The sequence below is a fragment of the Schistocerca gregaria genome, chromosome 1, assembly GCF_023897955.1.
Source record: "Schistocerca gregaria isolate iqSchGreg1 chromosome 1, iqSchGreg1.2, whole genome shotgun sequence".
In the NCBI taxonomy this organism is placed as follows: Eukaryota; Metazoa; Arthropoda; class Insecta; order Orthoptera; family Acrididae; genus Schistocerca; species Schistocerca gregaria.
This window is the reverse complement of record NC_064920.1, coordinates 1,204,606,945-1,204,625,414: the sequence shown is the minus strand read 5'-3', so window position 1 is coordinate 1,204,625,414 and position 18,470 is coordinate 1,204,606,945. Positions and strand designations below refer to the sequence as shown.

Here is an 18,470-nt window from a genome sequence, read left to right as displayed (position 1 = left end):
TGAAATAAGGCTAATGAGCAATTTGTTTGAATGAGGTTCAAAGGATATGCACCGATATCTATCATTGTTCGATTGTGTTTGCAAGCACTCTCTGAGGACGTTGTATAAGATTGTCCTTTACATTCCACGCGTTTCGTTAATTCAAACATGCCATCGCCGAAGTCATTCGTCGTTAGAGACCATACTGGATTGGCGCAATCGGATCGCCTGTGCTATTCGTGTCGCTGTCGCCGTAATGTATTTGCATTTTTGCCCTGTTCTGGTCGTTACATTGCTTTTACTGTTTGAAATAAATACGGGAGATGCGAACAAAGTGCCCGTTTTATGTCCATCTTGTTTTATTAATGTCTCCTTTTACGTCCCTCTTGGTGTCGGCTACGCTGTGTTAAAATTTTACTGTTCACAGTTTGCCAGACTCGGCGGTTTTATTATTCTACTTGTAGCTGTACTATAACTGACATTTTTGCTTTTATATGAAGACTAACAATACTAGGCAAAAATGAGAATGTTAGGCAGGGATGCAGTATCTTTCTATCAGTATATAATATCTACGTAGGTGGTTTGATATGAAGCATGTATTATCTCGACGGTGGTCTTTTGGGGATAAAATTAGAAGCCATACTCTACGCTCACGATCAAGCAATTACATAATAAAGTGAAGGCAAACTGCTGAGGACGGTATACAAGCTATATCACAGAGATCTGTATATGATTTAAAGATTTCAGTAAATAAATCTAAGGTAATGGCTTACCTTGCAAAAGAATCAGTGAGATGAAAAATCTGTTTTGATAATAACACTTTGTAGCAAGTGTCTCATTTCCAGATAACTTTGCCGGCCGCGGTGGTCTCGCGGTTCTAGGCGCGCAGTCCGGAACCGTGCGACTGCTACGGTCGCAGGTTCGAATCCTGCCTCGGGCATGGATGTGTGTGATGTCCTTAGGTTAGTTGGGTTTAAGTAGTTCTAAGTTCTAGGGGACTAATGACCACAGCAGTTGAGTCCCATAGTGCTCAGAGCCATTTGAACCATTTTGAACCAGATAACTTTCCTATGACGTTGCCTATGGAAATAGCCATTTTTACGTTTTTTGTAGGTTACAGCAAAAAATCTTCCAACCAACTGTACTTTCGTTTCTAATACGAAGGTTGGAACTTTATAGTGGCAACTATTTATTTACAGCTCGTACAAAATACATATGTGTTTTACCGACCTTCAGAGTAGTCACCAGCATTGTTTATAACTCGTTGCCAGCGATGTGGAAGTCGTAGTACACTCTTAGCAGTGCCAGTTGTGTTGAAAGTTCGAGCGCAGCGGTCTGTTGCCCGACAAATTTGCAGCAGTTCTGAAGCGAATACCGCGAAGTGTTTCCTTCAGTTTAGAAATTGAGTTGAACTCACGAGGGCTTAAGTCAGGGGAGTGCAGTAGGTGGTGTAGCACTTAACAGCCCCATCAGTGAAACCAATCAGTAGCACAGAATGTGTCTGGGAACATCCCCTAGACTGTGGCTAAGCCATGTCTCCGCAATATCCTTTCTTTCAGGAGTGCTAGTTCTGCAAACTTTGCAGGAGAGCTTCTGTCATGTTTGGAAGGTAGAAGGCGGGGTACTGGCAGAAGTAAAGCTGTGAGGACGGGGCGTGAGTCGTGTTCGGGTCGCTCAGATGGTAGAGCACTTGCCCGCGAAAGACAAATGTCCCAAGTTCGAGTCTCGGTCCTTCACACAGATTTAATCTGCCACGAGCTTCAAATCATTAACAGCTTCCACTGTACGTGCTTGAGCATTGTGCCACAAAATGATGGTCAGGTCCTGCAGAAAGTATCATCACTTCTGTCTCTATGCCGTTCATTTTTGGAACACAACCTACGACCAGCTGGTGACTACTTTGAAACACGTATCTATTTTGTACGAGCTGTAAATAAATGGTTGCCTCTATTAAAGTTCCAACACTCGTAGTTGTAACTACGCCCTAGAAGTAACGAGAATTACTAGACGATCCACTTGGACAAACAACTGGTGAATCATGCTACGAAAGAAGAGAGCTATAATGAGTCTTGACATAAAATTTTTCTGATTATCGAACGACGCCATCACATAAAAAAGCTACACCGGAGAAGCCAAACTTTCGGCCGCACGTCAGTGAGCTTCTGCCGGTTCTACTGCAGATCGGTCAACGCAGAAAAAGCCCAACGTAACCATGACCAAAACTCTGCTTTCTTCAGTGTAGTTTTTTTTATTATGACAGGTACGATACTCAGAATGCTTTTGTGTCAAGTGACTCTAACTCCGAAAGCCTACGCAGTTATATAATGGTGCTTGTTAAAAAAGAATTATTCATATGAATTTGCTGCTTTCGACGTATAGAGATTGGTACTGATCGACTGCTTTTGACTGAAAGGCTCCTTGGTTCCCGAACCTAGATCGCCAAGCATTCAAATCAAATGGATCTGATCACTATAGGACTTAATATATGAGGTCATCAGTCCCCTAGAACTTAGAACTACTTACACCTGACTAACCTAAGGACATCACACACATCCATGCCCGAGGCAGGATTCGAACCTGCTACCCTAGCGGTCGCGCGGTTCCAGATTGTAGTGCCTAGAACTCCTCGGCCACACTGGCCGGCTGCCAAGCATTGCTTTTGATGTAACATAGCGTATATTCTCAACTGCAATATATGCGATATTCCTTGACACTTCCTGTATCAAATTGTGCCATTCATTTTACGTACATTTTCCCTCTTAGTTTTCCTCACACGACTAAGGTTGCTCCTTTTGGTTTTCTTTTAAAAAATTTTGCCTAACTTCGCCGACATTTACTGGCTGAACCAACTTTTTTTTTTTTTTTTTTTTTTTTTTTTTTTTTTTTTTTTTTTTTTTTGGAATGAGGTTTCAGCGTTAGCCGATCTATCCTGCTAGCCGTGTCTTAAGAGCGCCACTTCCGGATCGAATACGTCCGGCGGTTTAACGACGTGGGTCACTGTGCCGGCCAGCCTGGCTGTGGTGTTTAGGCGGCTTCCCACATACAGGTACGTGAATAACGCGCTGGAACCCAAGTATCACCTCAGTTTCACTGTTCGCAAACGTTTAGAAAATTTTTGCACACTTTCACATGGATCCTACTACAGACAGACAATTGGGGTAACGTATTCCATTCTGAGGTGTAACGGCGGGGCGTCAGGAAGGGCATACGGACACAAGTTACCCACGCCATTAACATAGGGCAAACAGGGAGAACATTTGATGTCAGATACAAAGAACACATCAGAGCTTGGAAATATGGGACAAACCACTCCACATTTGCAGAACACCTAAGAGAAAATGACCACAAACCAACCACTAGAGAAAATGCCATGAAGATAATTAAAATGAACAATAAAAAACACCTCCTAACCATGCAAGAAAATCAGCTGTCCCCCCAAGTTTTCAACCACTCGCTAGCAGCTAGACCACCCCCCCCCCCCCCCCCCGACGCCAAAATAAAAACTCGTCGGCTCTATCCCCTCCCCCCCCCCCCCCACGCACGCACGACGCACGCACGAGTGCTGTTCGAGATGTCGTTGAGAGAGGTTGCTTTACCTGCGAAGGGTGTGGCGGATCGCCGCCCGTCGGGGCCAGCTCGGGCGACTGAGCTGATCCCGGTGGCGGCCCCATCCGGCCCCCCACTTATGACGAACCGGCTTACGACAACTGACCACGACAGGAATGACTCTTCGGATTCTGATGTGCTCTCTAGTGATCGAGTGTTCATCCTTATGAACAAACTCGCTCACGGGGGTTCCTACCCGGGTCGAAAGGACGACGAGGCGACTATACTCGCCTTCTGTCACATTCGGAAGGGTGCCACTCTGCCGTACACGAGGCAGCAAGTGTCGGGTGTGCCACCGAGAGCCCCGCCGGTTGAATCGCGCGAGTCTGCGGTCCCGGCGGTGGCGGCCTCGGCGGGAGTTGCGCCGCTGGCCTCGATCACTGAAGAGGTCGATGTGCCCCCGGCTGCACCCCTGGTCCCCAAGACACGAGAAGAGCCCGTGACTACGCTAGCTGCGGCCGCCGAGATGCAGGATATCGACCTGCCTGACGCAAATTTGGCTGAGGCCATTGCCGAGTCAGAGCGCCGTGACACTGACTCTGACGCTGCCCGTGCGCCCAGAAAGCGCCGGGCTATGACGCATGACGACTCCGACACTCCCTCTCAGACGTCCGACACAGCGAGGCCGCGGAAGAAGGCCTCGAGGGCTTCCCGCCCTTCCACCACGGAGTCTGGGACGACTATCGCGGGCTCCTCCGCGAGCGCCGCCTCGCCGAGACCGACGAAGACGCGGCGGCCCACTCGTCCACCTGCCACCTCCCGGCAGCCGGATGAGGATGGTTTTGTCGCCCCTCCCAGGCGGCGCACTGCCAGGGCTGCTGCGCTGCAGCAACCGACGCCGCTGCCGACCGCCAACGCGTTCGCGGGGGCCAGTGTGGACGCGACTGAAGATGGCGCCGCGCCTCCTGTGTCGGCCCAAAAGAAGCCCCCGCCCATCGTCATCCAATGGGCGGGAGGGTACAAGGAGTTCCAGCAAAAACTAGACAGGGCGGCCACGTCCGCCACTGTCAAGACTGCTGGCCGTGACCTCTACAAGGTCACGGTGTCCTCCAACGAGGAGTACCGCGCGGTGATGGACACCATCTCCAGAGATGGCCTCCCGTGCTACACGCACCCCTCTGAGCCGCTCAAACTTCTGAAGGTGGTGTTCCGCCACCTTCCACTCAAGTTTGGGGCGGACTATCTTAGAGAAGAACTCGAAGACATGGGCTTCGGCGTCCGGTCCACCGGACTGATGAAGTCCCCACGCACGCACCGCGACATGCCACTGTACCAGGTTGTCCTCGTCGACAACCTGGAAAATCGGAAGATTTTCCAGGTGCAGCGAGTCGGCCGGGTCAGGGTCGCGGTGGAACCTCTCCGAGCCAAAGGCAAGAGGGCCCAGTGCTTTTCCTGCCAGAGGCTCGACCATGTCTCCCGCTACTGCTCTATGTTGCCCCGCTGCGTCAAATGCGCGGGACAGCACGAGAGCAAGTCTTGCGGACTTGCCAAGGAAGAGAAGCCGACGTGCTGCAACTGCGGCGGCGCGCACGTTGCCAGCTACAGAGGCTGTTCGGCCTTTAAAAGGGGCCGAAACCACCGGAGCGGAGGGGCTGCTCCCTCTCGTAAGGTGCACCCATCCACCAGCTTTGCTGCCGCCACCAAGGGTGGACCATCAACCGCCACCGCCCGACGTTCGGAACTGGCGGCGGGCGAGACGAGGCAACCGGCCGCGCCGTCCCCGGCTTCGCCCGGGGGGGAGGCCAACCCAACACCCACGCAGAGCGCGCGGGTTGCCGCCCCGCGCAGGCGTCGCCGGCGCGCGGGCCGGGCCACCCATGCCGCTGCACGCCGGACTGCCGATGACACACTGCCGCAACAGACGACAGCACCTCGTGCTACGCCGCAACCGGCTGCCGACGCTCCGCGGCAGTCGTCTACTACGGAGTTGCCGCAACCGGCCTCCCCAGTGGCGGAGGCCGCCCCAGCGGCCAACGCCGCCCCCTCGGCCACCGATGCAGCCGAGCTCCGTTCGCTCTTGCGGTCGTTGAGCCAGCTGCTAGAGCAGCTACCGGTGCTCGTCACCGCGGTCACGTCGGCCCTTCAGGCCGGCGTTGCAACCCCGCCGCGTCATGGATAATCGCCACATCCATGGCCTCACCGTTTGCGCTTTCAACGCAAACAGTTTGGTCCCCCAACAAGGGGAATTCAGGGAGTTCTTGCGCGACGAGGCAATTGACATCTGCCTCGTGTGCGAGACCTTTCTGAAGCCGGGGATACATGTCAAGGTGGCCAACTATCGGTGCTACCGCACCGACAGGTTGACGCATGGCGGGGGGACGGCTATTTATATCAAGGCGTCCCTCAAGCACCATGACGTCCCGCTTCCGCCCCTCACTGCAGTGGAGGCCACTGGGGTGGCTGTCACCACGACGGCAGGGGTGATCACCTTCGTTGCGGCCTACAGGCCGCCGAGGGGACTGCTTCAGGAGGCCGACATCGACGCCCTGCTGGCTCTGCGCGGGAAAGTCTTCATTGCGGGTGACTTGAATGCCAAGCACACGCAGTGGAACTCCCGCGTTACCAATGCCAGCGGCCGCCGACTCCTCCGCGCCACACAGCGGCATGGCGCGATAGTACTGGGGCCTTATGATCACACTGTCTTCCCCCATCGAGGCCAGTCAGATGTGCTCGACATCGCCGTGCTCAAAGGTGTTGGGCACTTCACTTCGGCCACCGTTCGATGTGCCATGTCGTCCGATCACCTCCCGGTGGTCTTCGACATGGACGTCATCGGTGCATCTCTGCCGTCCGTCCGCCGCAACTTCCGTGGCATCGACGAGACGCGCTTCCGTGACGAGGACCTTGCCCGACTCGAGGGCGCGCCAGATCCCGCTGTGCATGGGGCTGAAGAAGCGTTAGCCTTCTTCACGCGGCACACACTAGCTGCGGCGGAGGCGGCCACCCCCAGGCGGCCGGACCGGCCGCGAGACATGTCGCGCCAACTCCCGCCGCCTATCCTGGAGGCGATAACACACAAGAATCGCCTCTTCCGGGAGTGGCAGCTCACACGGCAGCCAGAAACGAAGCGCCGCCTCAACAGGGCGCGACGCGAGATTCGGGCAGCCATCGATGAACATCGGAATCGGGACTGGGCGGGCTTGGTGGCCACCCTAACTACGACGGATGGTAGTGCTTGGCGGACCGCCAAGCGCTTCCTTCGTCATCGCCAGCGAGTCCCGCCTCTCCATGCGGGCGCGGACGTTGTCTGCGAGCCGGATGCTAAAGCCAGCATCCTCGCGGACACGTTCGCAGAAAATTTTCGTCCTGTTGATGGTGTGCTCGATCCCGATCATGTTCGTCTGGTGGAGGATCGCCTGCCGGTCTTCCTCGCTGCAAGGGAGGCTGACGATGTGATCGAGGAGATAACACCCGAGGAAGTGGACCTGCAGCTCCGTCGCCTCAATCCGAGGAAGGCGGGTGGCACCGATGGTGTCACCAACCACCTGTTGAGGATGATACCGCCGGAGGTACACCAATCTCTGGCGGACATCTTTAACAGTATCCTCCGCACTGGGACCTTCCCTTCCGCACGGAAACATGCGGAAGTGGTTGCCATCCCCAAGAGCGGCAAGGATCCGCGACTGGCAGCGCACTACAGGCCGATCAGTCTGCTCCCGTCCCTCTCAAAAGTGTTTGAGAGGTTGTACGTGGAGCGGCTGCTGCGCATCGTGACAGAGCAGCAACTCCTTCCCGAGGAGCAGTTTGGTTTCCCGCGGGGCCACTCTACCACACAGCAGCTGTTGCGCCTCGTGGAGCAGGCGATGCGTGCGCTGGAGACGCGGGAGTACCTAGGGGCGGTACTTCTCGACGTCTCCAAAGCCTTCGACTGCGTGTGGCACGACGGCCTCGTGTACAAACTTTTTGTGCACGGGGTACCGACGTCGCACGTGGTCCTGCTGCGCTCGTATCTCTCGGGGCGCACTTTCCACGTCCGAGCTGATGAGGGCACATCCACCGACCGGCAGATTCGGGCGGGAGTGCCGCAGGGGTCGGTCCTCGGTCCCCTGCTGTACTCCCTGTACACCGCCGACGCCCCGCGGGTGGCACGCGTGGAGTTGGCGCTTTATGCTGACGACACGGCGCTGTTCACCCGCAGCATGAACGCGGCCGAGATGCGCCGCCGCCTCCAGCTCGGATGTGACGTCCTAGGTGCCTGGTCCACGAAATGGCGCCTTAAGTTTAACGCTGCGAAGAGCCAGGCTGTCATCTTTAGCAGAAGGATGATGCCGCCGGACCTACCGCCGGTCACGATCATGGGGGGCCCCATTCCATGGTTGCGGACCGGCAAATATCTCGGGGTGACATTGAACAGACACCTGACGTGGCTGCCACACATCCGCGACGTCAGAGGGCGGGCAGTGGGGCGCCTTCGTGCGCTTTACCCATTCCTCAATCCCTCATCGACGCTTCCTCCACGCCACGGCCTCACCATGTATCTGTCCCTCGTCCGACCGGTACTGGAATATGCGGCCGTGGTGTGGGGTAACGCGGCAGCGACGCACATTGCGACGCTCCAACGCGTGCAAAATAGGGCGCTGCGACTTGCGCTCCACAAGCCGCCTCGCTACCCAGCAAGGCTGCTCCATGAGGAAGCGGGCATCCCTTTCCTACGGGATCGCTTCCGGCAAATCGCCAGGGTGTTCTACAGCGATGCAGAACACTCTGCGAGTCGCCTGATTCGTGGTCTGGGCCGCCAGGTCCACCACAGGCCAACTACTCGATGGCCAGATCTACTGCGAGAGTAATTTCTCTCGCAGCACGATGTCGGTAACAAATATGGCGTCGCAATGACTGACGCCTAGTGAGGACAGCTCACTCTGTTAGGAATAAAAGCACCCTGAAGATGTCACTGCAGGAACAGCAGCACCGCTGCTTAACCTGCCCCTACACCTGGCATATGAAGCCAGCGTTTTACAGCGAGCGAGCGACCCTCCCCCCCTCTCTCTCAATCACGCACACGGCATAAACATCATAAACAGAAGCTATTCTCGAACATATACTTCGTTAGGTTGGCAACAAATAGGTAAACATGCCAAAGAAGATGAAACACGTAATGGAGTCGCAATATTCACGTTGTGAAAAACAGTGTACGTCGAAATAGTTGTATCGAGTGACAAAACAACAATAGTACACCACAAAAAAGAGTGAGAATAATGGTGAACAGTGTGTGGAAGGCGAGAACACAAATATGTGATTATATGGCAGTGATAAAAGTGGTAGTGCGACCTCCAGACCAGATGTGAGGAATCGCAAATCAGCAAATCCTAAGTAATTACGTTTTCCAAAAAAACAGCGAATTGAAGTGGTTAATAATCTAAAACTAACAAAACTGTATCGTTATAAATCCCACTGATGATGCCTTCGAACAGGAGAAGGCGAAACGCATATGGGATAAATAAAGTAACTAGGAGCAGGAAAAGGCAGCTTTATTTACAAAACAAATGTTTATATGCTTGCTACGGAGACTGGCCACACAAAAAAATTGTTACCCACGCCACATTCGTTAATAACCATGGTCCTTGGTACGCCGTTCCCTTCGTCCTGTAACAACACTGGCTCAAATGAGATTAAACTTCCAGTCTTGTTACCCGATAGCCTCTTATAACGATATGAATTTTTTTTTATTTTCCATGACAAACGATAATCCTAGTAGGATCCAGCCAGCATAAAGCTGAACTATCGAATTTTGGCAGTCAGTGTACCTAAATATTTATATCATAACCGTAACAAAGTATCATTTATTCATGTGAGAGCTGTGTCGGCAAGCAAGAGAGCTGAGAAGAAGTTGTATCTTTTGGATAGTGAAGTCAATAAACCAATCAAGAAGGACGTGACAATATTTATGCTAAAAAGAGCAGACAGACAGTTGTTACGATCTCACCTGGACAATGAAGAGACATAATTTAGTTTCAGTATGTTGGACAAATTTTAAATGGATTATAAATCGTCCTCTGGAGAAGTATGTGCCGACTAAGGACGGAAAGATCCACCGTAGTTTAACAAATAAATTCAAAGAATGTTGAGGAAGAGGAAGCTGTTGTAATATCGGTTCAAAGAGGAACGCGCAAATGACGATAAGCAAAAGTAAATACAAATTCGTTCGTCTGTGAAAAAATCGTTGCATGAAGCTTACGTCAACTTTCACTATCATACCATAGTAGTAGATCTTGCTGAGAGCCCTACAAAATTCTGGTCCTACGTAAAATCGTTAAGTAAGTCCAGGCTTCTAGCCAGTCACCTGCTGACCAGTGTGGTGTGGCAGCGGAAGGTAGCAAAACGAAACCCTTATTCATTCAAGTACGAGGCAGCCCTTAGCGGCTAGCCATCTTACACTCCTGGAAATTGAAATAAGAACACCGTGAATTCATTGTCCCAGGAAGGGGAAACTTTATTGACACATTCCTGGGGTCAGATACATCACATGATCACACTGACAGAACCACAGGCACATAGACACAGGCAACAGAGCATGCACAATGTCGGCACTAGTACAGTGTATATCCACCTTTCGCAGCAATGCAGGCTGCTATTCTCCCATGGAGACGATCGTAGAGATGCTGGATGTAGTCCTGTGGAACGGCTTGCCATGCCATTTCCACCTGGCGCCTCAGTTGGACCAGCGTTCGTGCTGGACATGCAGACCGCGTGAGACGACGCTTCATCCAGTCCCAAACATGCTCAATGGGGGACAGATCCGGAGATCTTGCTGGCCAGGGTTGTTGACTTACACCTTCTAGAGCACGTTGGGTGGCACTGGATACATGCGGACGTGCATTGTCCTGCTGGAACAGCAAGTTCCCTTGCCGGTCTAGGAATGGTAGAACGATGGGTTCGATGACGGTTTGGATGTACCGTGCACTATTCAGTGTCCCCTCGACGATCACCAGAGGTGTACGGCCAGTGTAGGAGATTGCTCCCCACACCATGATGCCGGGTGTTGGCCCTGTGTGCCTCGGTCCTATGCAGTCCTGATTGTGGCGCTCACCTGCACGGCGCCAAACAAGCATACGATCATCATTGGCACCAAGGCTGAAGCGACTCTCATCGCTGAAGACGACACGTCTCCATTCGTCCCTCCATTCACGCCTGTCGCGACACCAGTGGAGGCGGGCTGCACGATGTTGGGGCGTGAGAGGAAGACGGCCTAACGGTGTGCGGGACCGTATCCCAGCTTCATGGAGACGGTTGCGAATGGTCCTCGCCGATACCCCAGGAGCGACAGTGTCCCTAATTTGCTGGGAAGTGGCGGTGCGGTCCCCTACGGCACTGCGTAGGATCCTACGGTCTTGGCGTGCATCCGTGCCTCGCTGCAGTCCGGTCCCAGGTCGACGGGCACGTGCACCTTCCGCCGACCACTGGCGACAACATCGATGTACTGTGGAGACCTCACGCCCCACGTGTTGAGCAATTCGCGGTACGTCCACCCAGCCTCCCGCATGCCCACTATAGGCCCTCGCTCAAAGTCCGTCAACTGCACATACGCTTCACGTCCACGCTGTCGCGGCATGCTACCAGTGTTAAAGACTGCGATGGAGCTCCGTATGCCACGGCAAACTGGCTGACACTGACGGCGGCGGTGCACAAATGCTGCGCAGCTAGCGCTATTCGACGGCCAACACCGCGGTTCCTGGTGTGTCCGCTGTGCCGTGCGTGTGATCATTGCTTGTACAGCCCTCTCGCAGTGTCCGGAGCAAGTATGGTGGGTCTGACACACCGGTGTCAATGTGTTCTTTTTTCCATTTCCAGGAGTGTATTTACAACTATTTATGACGTCGCCTTTCTGGCTTGGATTTTATTAAAATGTGACAGTACAAACTTTAATTTTATTAACGTATCACATACATACCTAATATGTTTTAGAACAGTTAGTTTAATTCTGAAGACGACACTCATAGTAGCGTCGCAACACGGTCCGTTTTGACTTAATATTTGTGACGGAGCGCTTATTTGTTCTAATACGAAAATTGAAATTGTGCATTTAAGAAGTCGCTGACGCAGGAGAGTCGTACAGCCGTACCGTCGGTTGACCGTCGCACAGACTTCCGAATGGACGACAGTGATATGCATCACCGGTGCACAGAAACAACGGAAAGAGTCGAAAGCAAAGAAGGCGTCAGGTGTTGGTGGAATCCCTGTTTGGTTTTACATACAATACCATACAGCATTTGCCCCTTACTTAGCTTGTATTTATTGCTAATCTCTCGCCTAGCGCAAAGTCTCAAGCGAATGGAAGAAAACGCCGGTGACTCCGTAATGTAAGAACGAAAAATAACGAAAAAATTGGAAATTTGTGGATAGTTCCTATGGGACCAAACTGCTGAGGCCATTGGTCCCTAAGCTTACACACTACGTAACCTAATTTAAACTAACTTACGCTAAGGACTCGAACTTCCGACGGGAGGGGGGGAAGGGGGGGGGGGGTAAGCCGGAAAGAGACATCGGTCTCCTGCAGAATTATTGAACATATAGAGGGGTCCAAAAAATGTATCCACTGTTTAAAAGTCCATAACTTGCAAACTAATTGACGGAGTTGTATCATTTTTGGTGAAAGTGTAGCTTAAAGTCCAACTTAAAGATATCACTGTAGGTGTTCGAAATGGTCACCATTGACATCCACACACAAGCGATGCCGCCGAACTGCAGCACGAATCACTGACTGCAACGTGTCCAGCTGGATATTTACACATGAATACACGATGGATTCTTGAAGTTCATCCAATGTGCGTGGCATTTGTCGATAAACGACGTCCTTTAGTGTTCCCCACAGTTAAAACACCAGAGGAGTTAGGTCTGGGGAACGTGGTTGATACTCCATAACACCTCTATGGCCTATCCATCTTCCTGGTAGATTTTCGTCTAGATACGCCCTAAAAAGATTTTGGTAGTGGGCTGGGGCACCACTTGTTGAAAGTAACCTCTTCCGTCTCCATAAAAGTCTCGGATGGCAGGTAAAATGGATGTCTGAAGCTTGTGAAGGTACACCTCACTGGTAATTGTACCGTCAAAGAAGAATGGCCCAATCAAGCCCCGGTAAGACAACGCACACCACATATTTACTCGTGGCAAATTCACGGGAAATTTCTCTCGAATGCGACGAACCGTAAAACGTGTCGGTGGCTTTGTTTCGTACTGATTTCGCTATTATCGTTGAACCTCATTAATGTTTTCGTACTTAACATACCACTTCAAAACTGACTTCCTTTCATCGAATGTAAGCCTTGCGCCAGCCATGTTTACTCGAGTAACTAGGTCCAACTAAGAACAAAACACTGACTATCTGGCGACTGTCATCTGACAAAACAAAACAACGCAATACAACGCTTATGTGGCGATTGCCGGAACTACAGACTGTTACACTACCAAAGGTGAGACACCTCCGTCAGTTAGTTTGCCAGTTATGGACTTTTAAACAGTCGATACATTTTTTGGACCCCTCTGTATTATCAGTTCCATATAACAAACTTCCCTGAGAAAGAAAAGCTTATGTTCACATATTAGTAGGATTTCAGAAAACATCGCTCGTGCAAAAGTCAGCCAGCCCTTTTCTCACGGGATGTCGTATGAACCATGTATGAAGGTGAACAGGCGGATTCCATATTTCTAGATTTCCGCGAAGCATCTGACAAGGTGTCATACTGCCGGCTGTTAATGAGGGTACAAGCATACGGAATACGTGAATGAGTACAAGACTGCCTGAGTAACAGAACCCTGTAAACTGTCCTTGACTGCGAGTGTTCGTCAGAGTCGTAGGTCTCGTCGTAGGTGCCCCAAGGAGGCCTTCTAGGATCGATGTTATTATCTGTAAAAGTGAATGCTCTGGTGGACAGAGTAAGAAGCAGTGTATGGCTGTTTACTGATGATGGTGTGGTGTGCGGTGATGTGTTGTTGTTGAGTGACTGTAAGAGGATACAAGGTGACTTAAACAAAATTTGTAGTTGGTGGGATGAATAGCAGCTAACTCCAGATGCAGAGAAACTTTAAGTTAGTTCGGGTGAGCAGCAAAAACAAAGTCGTAGTGTTCGGGTGCAGCATTGATAGTGTTCTGCTTGGCATCACGTCGATTAAATATCTAGGCGTAACGTTGCAAAGCAATATGAAATGGCATGGGTATATAAGGACTGTAGTAAGAAAGGCGAATGGTCTACATTGGTTTGCTGCAATAATTTTAGGAAAGTGTGGTTCATCCGTAAAGGAGGCTGGATATAGAACACTAGTGCGAGCAATTGTTGAGCCCGCACCAAATCGGATTCATGAAGCAGTTCGAACAATCAGTGGAGGTGATTTTCTGTTCGAGGAGCACTGTTGAGAAAACTTAGAGACTCGGAATTTGAGGCTGACTGCAGAACGATTCCACCGCCAGCAACCTACATTTCACGTAAGTACAATGAAGATAAGATTACGGAGATTAGAGCTTCTGCCTTCGCCACGTACCACATGGTGGCTTGCGGAGTATGTATGTAGCTGTAGATTTATTAATTTAATATTAAAGCCCATCTGTTCATCCTCTTGACGAGTGCAAAAACAATTCCCTCAACGATAACAGTACTGTATAAAGATGGTACCTGTTCTTTCGGAGCCCGCATCTCGTGGTCGTGCGGTAGCGTTCTCGCTTCCCGCGACGGGGTTCCCGGGTTCGATTCCCGGCGGGGTCAGGGATTTTCTCTGCCTCGTGATGGCTGGGTGTTGTGTGTTCTCCTTAGGTTAGTTAGGTTTAAGTAGTTCCAAGTTCTAGGGGTCTGATGACCATAGATGTTAAGTCCCATAGTGCTCAGAGCCATTTTTTTTTTTTTTTGTTCTTTCGGACAGATACCATCTTTATATAGCTAAGGCTAACCGGCCATTGACATTCTTCTCTGCGGATGCACACGTATTGCTACGGGACTCGGTAAGCTTGTCTGCCGGGAGTAATGAGTGTAACGGGCAGGGCACTACTAATCTACTGTGTGGACGTTAAGCTGGGAGTGTGGGTCGCACGGGGAGCGCTCTAGGGATACATCGCTGCAGTCGCACTGTCCTCTGTGCCCTCGGTGGCTCAGGTGGATAGAGTGCCTGCAATGTAAGCAGGAGCTTCCCGTTGATGTACAGGGCGAGTCCAAGGTCCTTGCACGCCTTCATAAGTTGGAAGATTAAAGGGAAAATTGAAATGTGATCATGGGAATATAGATATGATGTGGGGCCACAACTTTTGGAGTGAATCTCATTCATGGCCGCCATCTTGAAATCCGCCATTTTCGATTCAAGTCTTTTTTTTTAAGTGATGGGGGGCTGTATGGCACATCAAATAATACTCGCTTGAGCTCTGGAATTTAGTGGTACAATTTGTTTGTTTATCTTGTACAGTTTAGAGGTTATTAATGTTCAAAGTTGGGAAACTACATTCATACTGACTGCTACAACTCATGTTCTACGAGTTGTCCATCCCGTGCAATGCACAACCGTAGTCGCCGCAACCACTCTGACTGCACACGGAGGAGAGTGTCTCCTGCCATTTGGTCACAGGCGTGTTGTATGCGTCCCTCCAGGTGTCTCAAATCACGGATGCTCTCAGCATACACTGTCTGCTTAAGATGTCCCCATAGATAAACATGCGGGGGCCTTAAGTCTTGGGGAGGCATGAGTCGGTATCAACGTAAATTTGAACATTAATAACTTCTAAACTGTACGAGATAAACAAAAACAAATGACACCACTCAATTCCAGACCTCAAGCGAGTGTTATTTGATGTGTTAGACACCCAGCTTCCCAATTAAAAAAAATGACTTGAATCCAAAATGGGGGATTTCAAGATGGCGGCCATGAATGACAATCACTCCAGAATTTGCGGCCCCACGTCAAACCTATGTTCCCATCATCACATTTCAATTTTCTCTTTAATCTTCCAACTTATGAAGGTGTTCAAGAACTTTTGACTCGCCCTGTATATCAACGCCTGTCTACAGCTTAGGGCCTTGCTTTATCATTTCATAAGAGTACACTGTCAATACCTGCTGGATATGAGCTACTCAGTAGTGTCGTTCATTAACGTTCGTGTTTCAGGCGTCTGGCCCGCTAAGACCGCTACTTCTGGTTATCAGGGTAGCGTTCTACTCTCCTACGTGGGCGTTGTGGCTGCTGTGGGATGGCAAAGACTACAGGAACCTGTCGCCAGATTAACAGCCGGAATTCAGAAGACTATTACTGGTTTAGCTAGATTAGATACGGGGACGCGACGTCGTCCGGTGCGGCGCAGCCTGGGATCGACCCACGGTGCCTTCGTATCGGTGTGGTGGCGGCGGGTGTCTGTGGAGGACAGACCCGCTGGTGGGGTTTGATGTTTAATACCTGACTTAATGGGAGCGTTAGCTTGTTAACAAGTGACATCACCCACCACAGTTCTACGTCATGGCTCGAAGTGGGTGGGTGTTGTCGAAGGCTCAAGCCCTCCCCCTCCCATTTTCGATTAGTCATGTCACCTGCTCATTCTCCAGCACTATAGTTTAATTCTTTTATCTTGGCGGTTCGCCCATGCCTGCCCAGACACAGGAGATTGCTGCGTTGCCAGTTGTACGCGCCAAGAGAAGCAGCGCCATAGCATAGTTCCTAAACTTACGTTTAGGGGGGAGCGCGCTGTTTAGGAAGTAAAGCCCCCATGGCCGCATTAACCCTTTCGCTGCTACAGATACGTGCTCTCTGCATTCCGCGCTGTGCGCGATTTTGTCATCACTGCACTGCTCGCCTGTGCAGCCACATGGCGACTGCTTTGACACAATTTATCATTCGATTTCACAAAAACTATTTGGCCCAAAAATTTGATTTTTTCACATCTTCTTGACTGATACCTTCCCCTCGTAAATGACTTAATTTTGTTTCGATGTTCAACGCAGTTATTGTGCATCATTAGATGTAGTAAACCACTGCACAAAATTATGAAGAGTTTTCAGAGGTAAAACTGCATAGCATATACTTTCTGTATGGTCGATTTTAGTTGCCACTAGAAATTTCAACAAATTACATTGAAATGAATAAAATTCATGAAGTAAGACACTTCGATATTGTTTTTAAATAAAGAAAATATTAAGCGCTCACCAAGGTTTGAACTCAGAACCTGTCGCTTAGCAGCCATACCTTTTTTTTTAGATCTCATTTTGTTTTTCGAATTTGTTCGTGGTGGACGTCCGATGACACTCCTTCAGTTGTTCGTTAATCTGTTCACTCAGTTACTCAGTTTTTTTGTTACAGAGGGTAGCCAAACCCTCTCACCAAACACGCTGAGCTACTGTGCCGGCTACCCTTAAACCATTACGCTATCGCAGCTCGTCATTCAATGTATCTCGCGAAGGACTTTAAAATATCACGCAAAATACCGACAAAAACTGTTGGTATGACTATGAATTACTCACGTTTCGTCTACGTACAATAGGAAATAACCAATTACCACTGTTCTTTATTGCGAAAAAGAGTTTTGTGATAATGATAGAAACACCTTTCCTTGCTATCGCCTGAATTAGGAGGCTTATTGCTTGTTTGGTTTAATTAATTAATAGAATATGAAGCAATTGGTGTAATGAATGCTTTTTCCAAACTTCCTATAAAAGAAAGTCTGCTATCAAGACATTCCTTTTGCTCAGTTACTTTATTTATGACTGAACGTTTCTAAAACTGAAGAGACTCGTCCGTGCTCTGCACTGCAGTCGAGCTCTGGCAACGTAACTCTCTGTTCATTGGCTGACTGTGTTTTGTGACGTCAGATGCGCAGAACGAACCTAAGCTCGGCCTCCGTCATAAATGACGCGCACTTTAGAAGTAGCTGAGAGGTCTGGAACTTAATCGAGGACTTTATCGTGACATCTGCTGAGCAGAAATTTCTGACACCACGTCTTCTCGTCCAACCGCCCACACACTTCCAGGCTTCGAATCGAGTACCTCCGAGTGGAGCGCCACCGGAGATCCGTGCGCCCGCCTACAGAGACGGGACCTGGCCCGGTGTGCTGGCGGCAGACGGCAGTCGCCACAGCAGGCCAGGCAGACCGTTGGACTGCCGGCACTCCAGGCTCGCACAGTGCCCGGAAGCGCTCCTCCAGCAGCACAATGCGGGCGCGCCGGCTTCCGCCGGCAGACGTACGGCGCTCGCAAAGTGCGGGAGCTGGCCGCGGCCCTCCCACCGGACAAAGGGCCCCTCCAGCCGTGCAGTCTGCAGCACGGCGGGCACTGGAACGTCTGTGCCACCTCCGAGAGCATGAGCGCTGGCTGTTTACAATCTCTAATGGCTGATTACTTGCCTTGGCTTATTAACTTATTTGTCCCAGCATTACTTTAAACAGATATTTTTTTCTTTATTGTTATTTTCAAACCTGTACAACAGGCAGGATGTCAGCAGCAGTCTACGCTGCTCTTCAGCCATAGAATAAACAATGAGAAAAAACAGATAGAATACACATATGTTACATAACGGCGGGTAATGAAACAGTAGACACATAAATACAAACACGGCGCCGTTCACACTCGACGATAATCCACACTACAAACAGTTGACACGACGCACAAACACTGAAGATGCCGATGGCATAGGTGAAAGATGGAGTGTGACGGTGGACACTGAACACTAAACACGACGGCACACACGAGACACTGATGGCGGTGATCTGGGTCGCACAAATGTCCACGTACCGTGTCGAAGTCCGGGGACCTGCCAAGAGGGGAAGAAAGGTGAGGTGGGGGGGGGGGGGACAGTGGAGAACAAAGATGCCAATGGCTGAGGAGATGGGAGGACGAGTAGAGGGACGGGGGAACGACAGCCCGGGGCAGGAGTGGGGAGAAATGGAGGAGGGAGGGAAGGGGGAGAGAAGGGATGGGGGAGCTGGGGG

General features: G+C 50.6%; 1 protein-coding gene across 1 annotated transcript; it reads left to right on the top strand.

Moving 5' to 3' along the window:
* Positions 1 to 3,550: 3,550 nt before the first annotated feature.
* LOC126298877 (uncharacterized) lies at positions 3,551 to 17,923 on the top strand. Its single transcript, XM_049990441.1, has 4 exons — positions 3,551 to 4,686; positions 5,152 to 5,594; positions 15,664 to 15,932; positions 17,573 to 17,923. Exons 1-4 carry the CDS (start codon positions 3,551 to 3,553, stop codon positions 17,921 to 17,923), a joined length of 2,199 nt encoding a protein of 732 aa, XP_049846398.1.
* Positions 17,924 to 18,470: the final 547 nt, after the last annotated feature.

What these genes read in the sequence shown, in the direction of transcription:
- LOC126298877 (XM_049990441.1), top strand. Translation starts at nt 3,551, where the DNA reads ATGTCGTTGAGAGAGGTTGCTTTACCTGCGAAGGGTGTGGCGGATCGC. An exon ending in CACCGATGCAGCCGAGCTCC is followed by an intron (nt 5,595 to 15,663) that starts GTTCGCTCTTGC and finishes TTCGTGTTTCAG; the next exon opens with GCGTCTGGCCCGCTAAGACC. An exon ending in AGGACAGACCCGCTGGTGGG is followed by an intron (nt 15,933 to 17,572) that starts GTTTGATGTTTA and finishes GCCCGCCTACAG; the next exon opens with AGACGGGACCTGGCCCGGTG.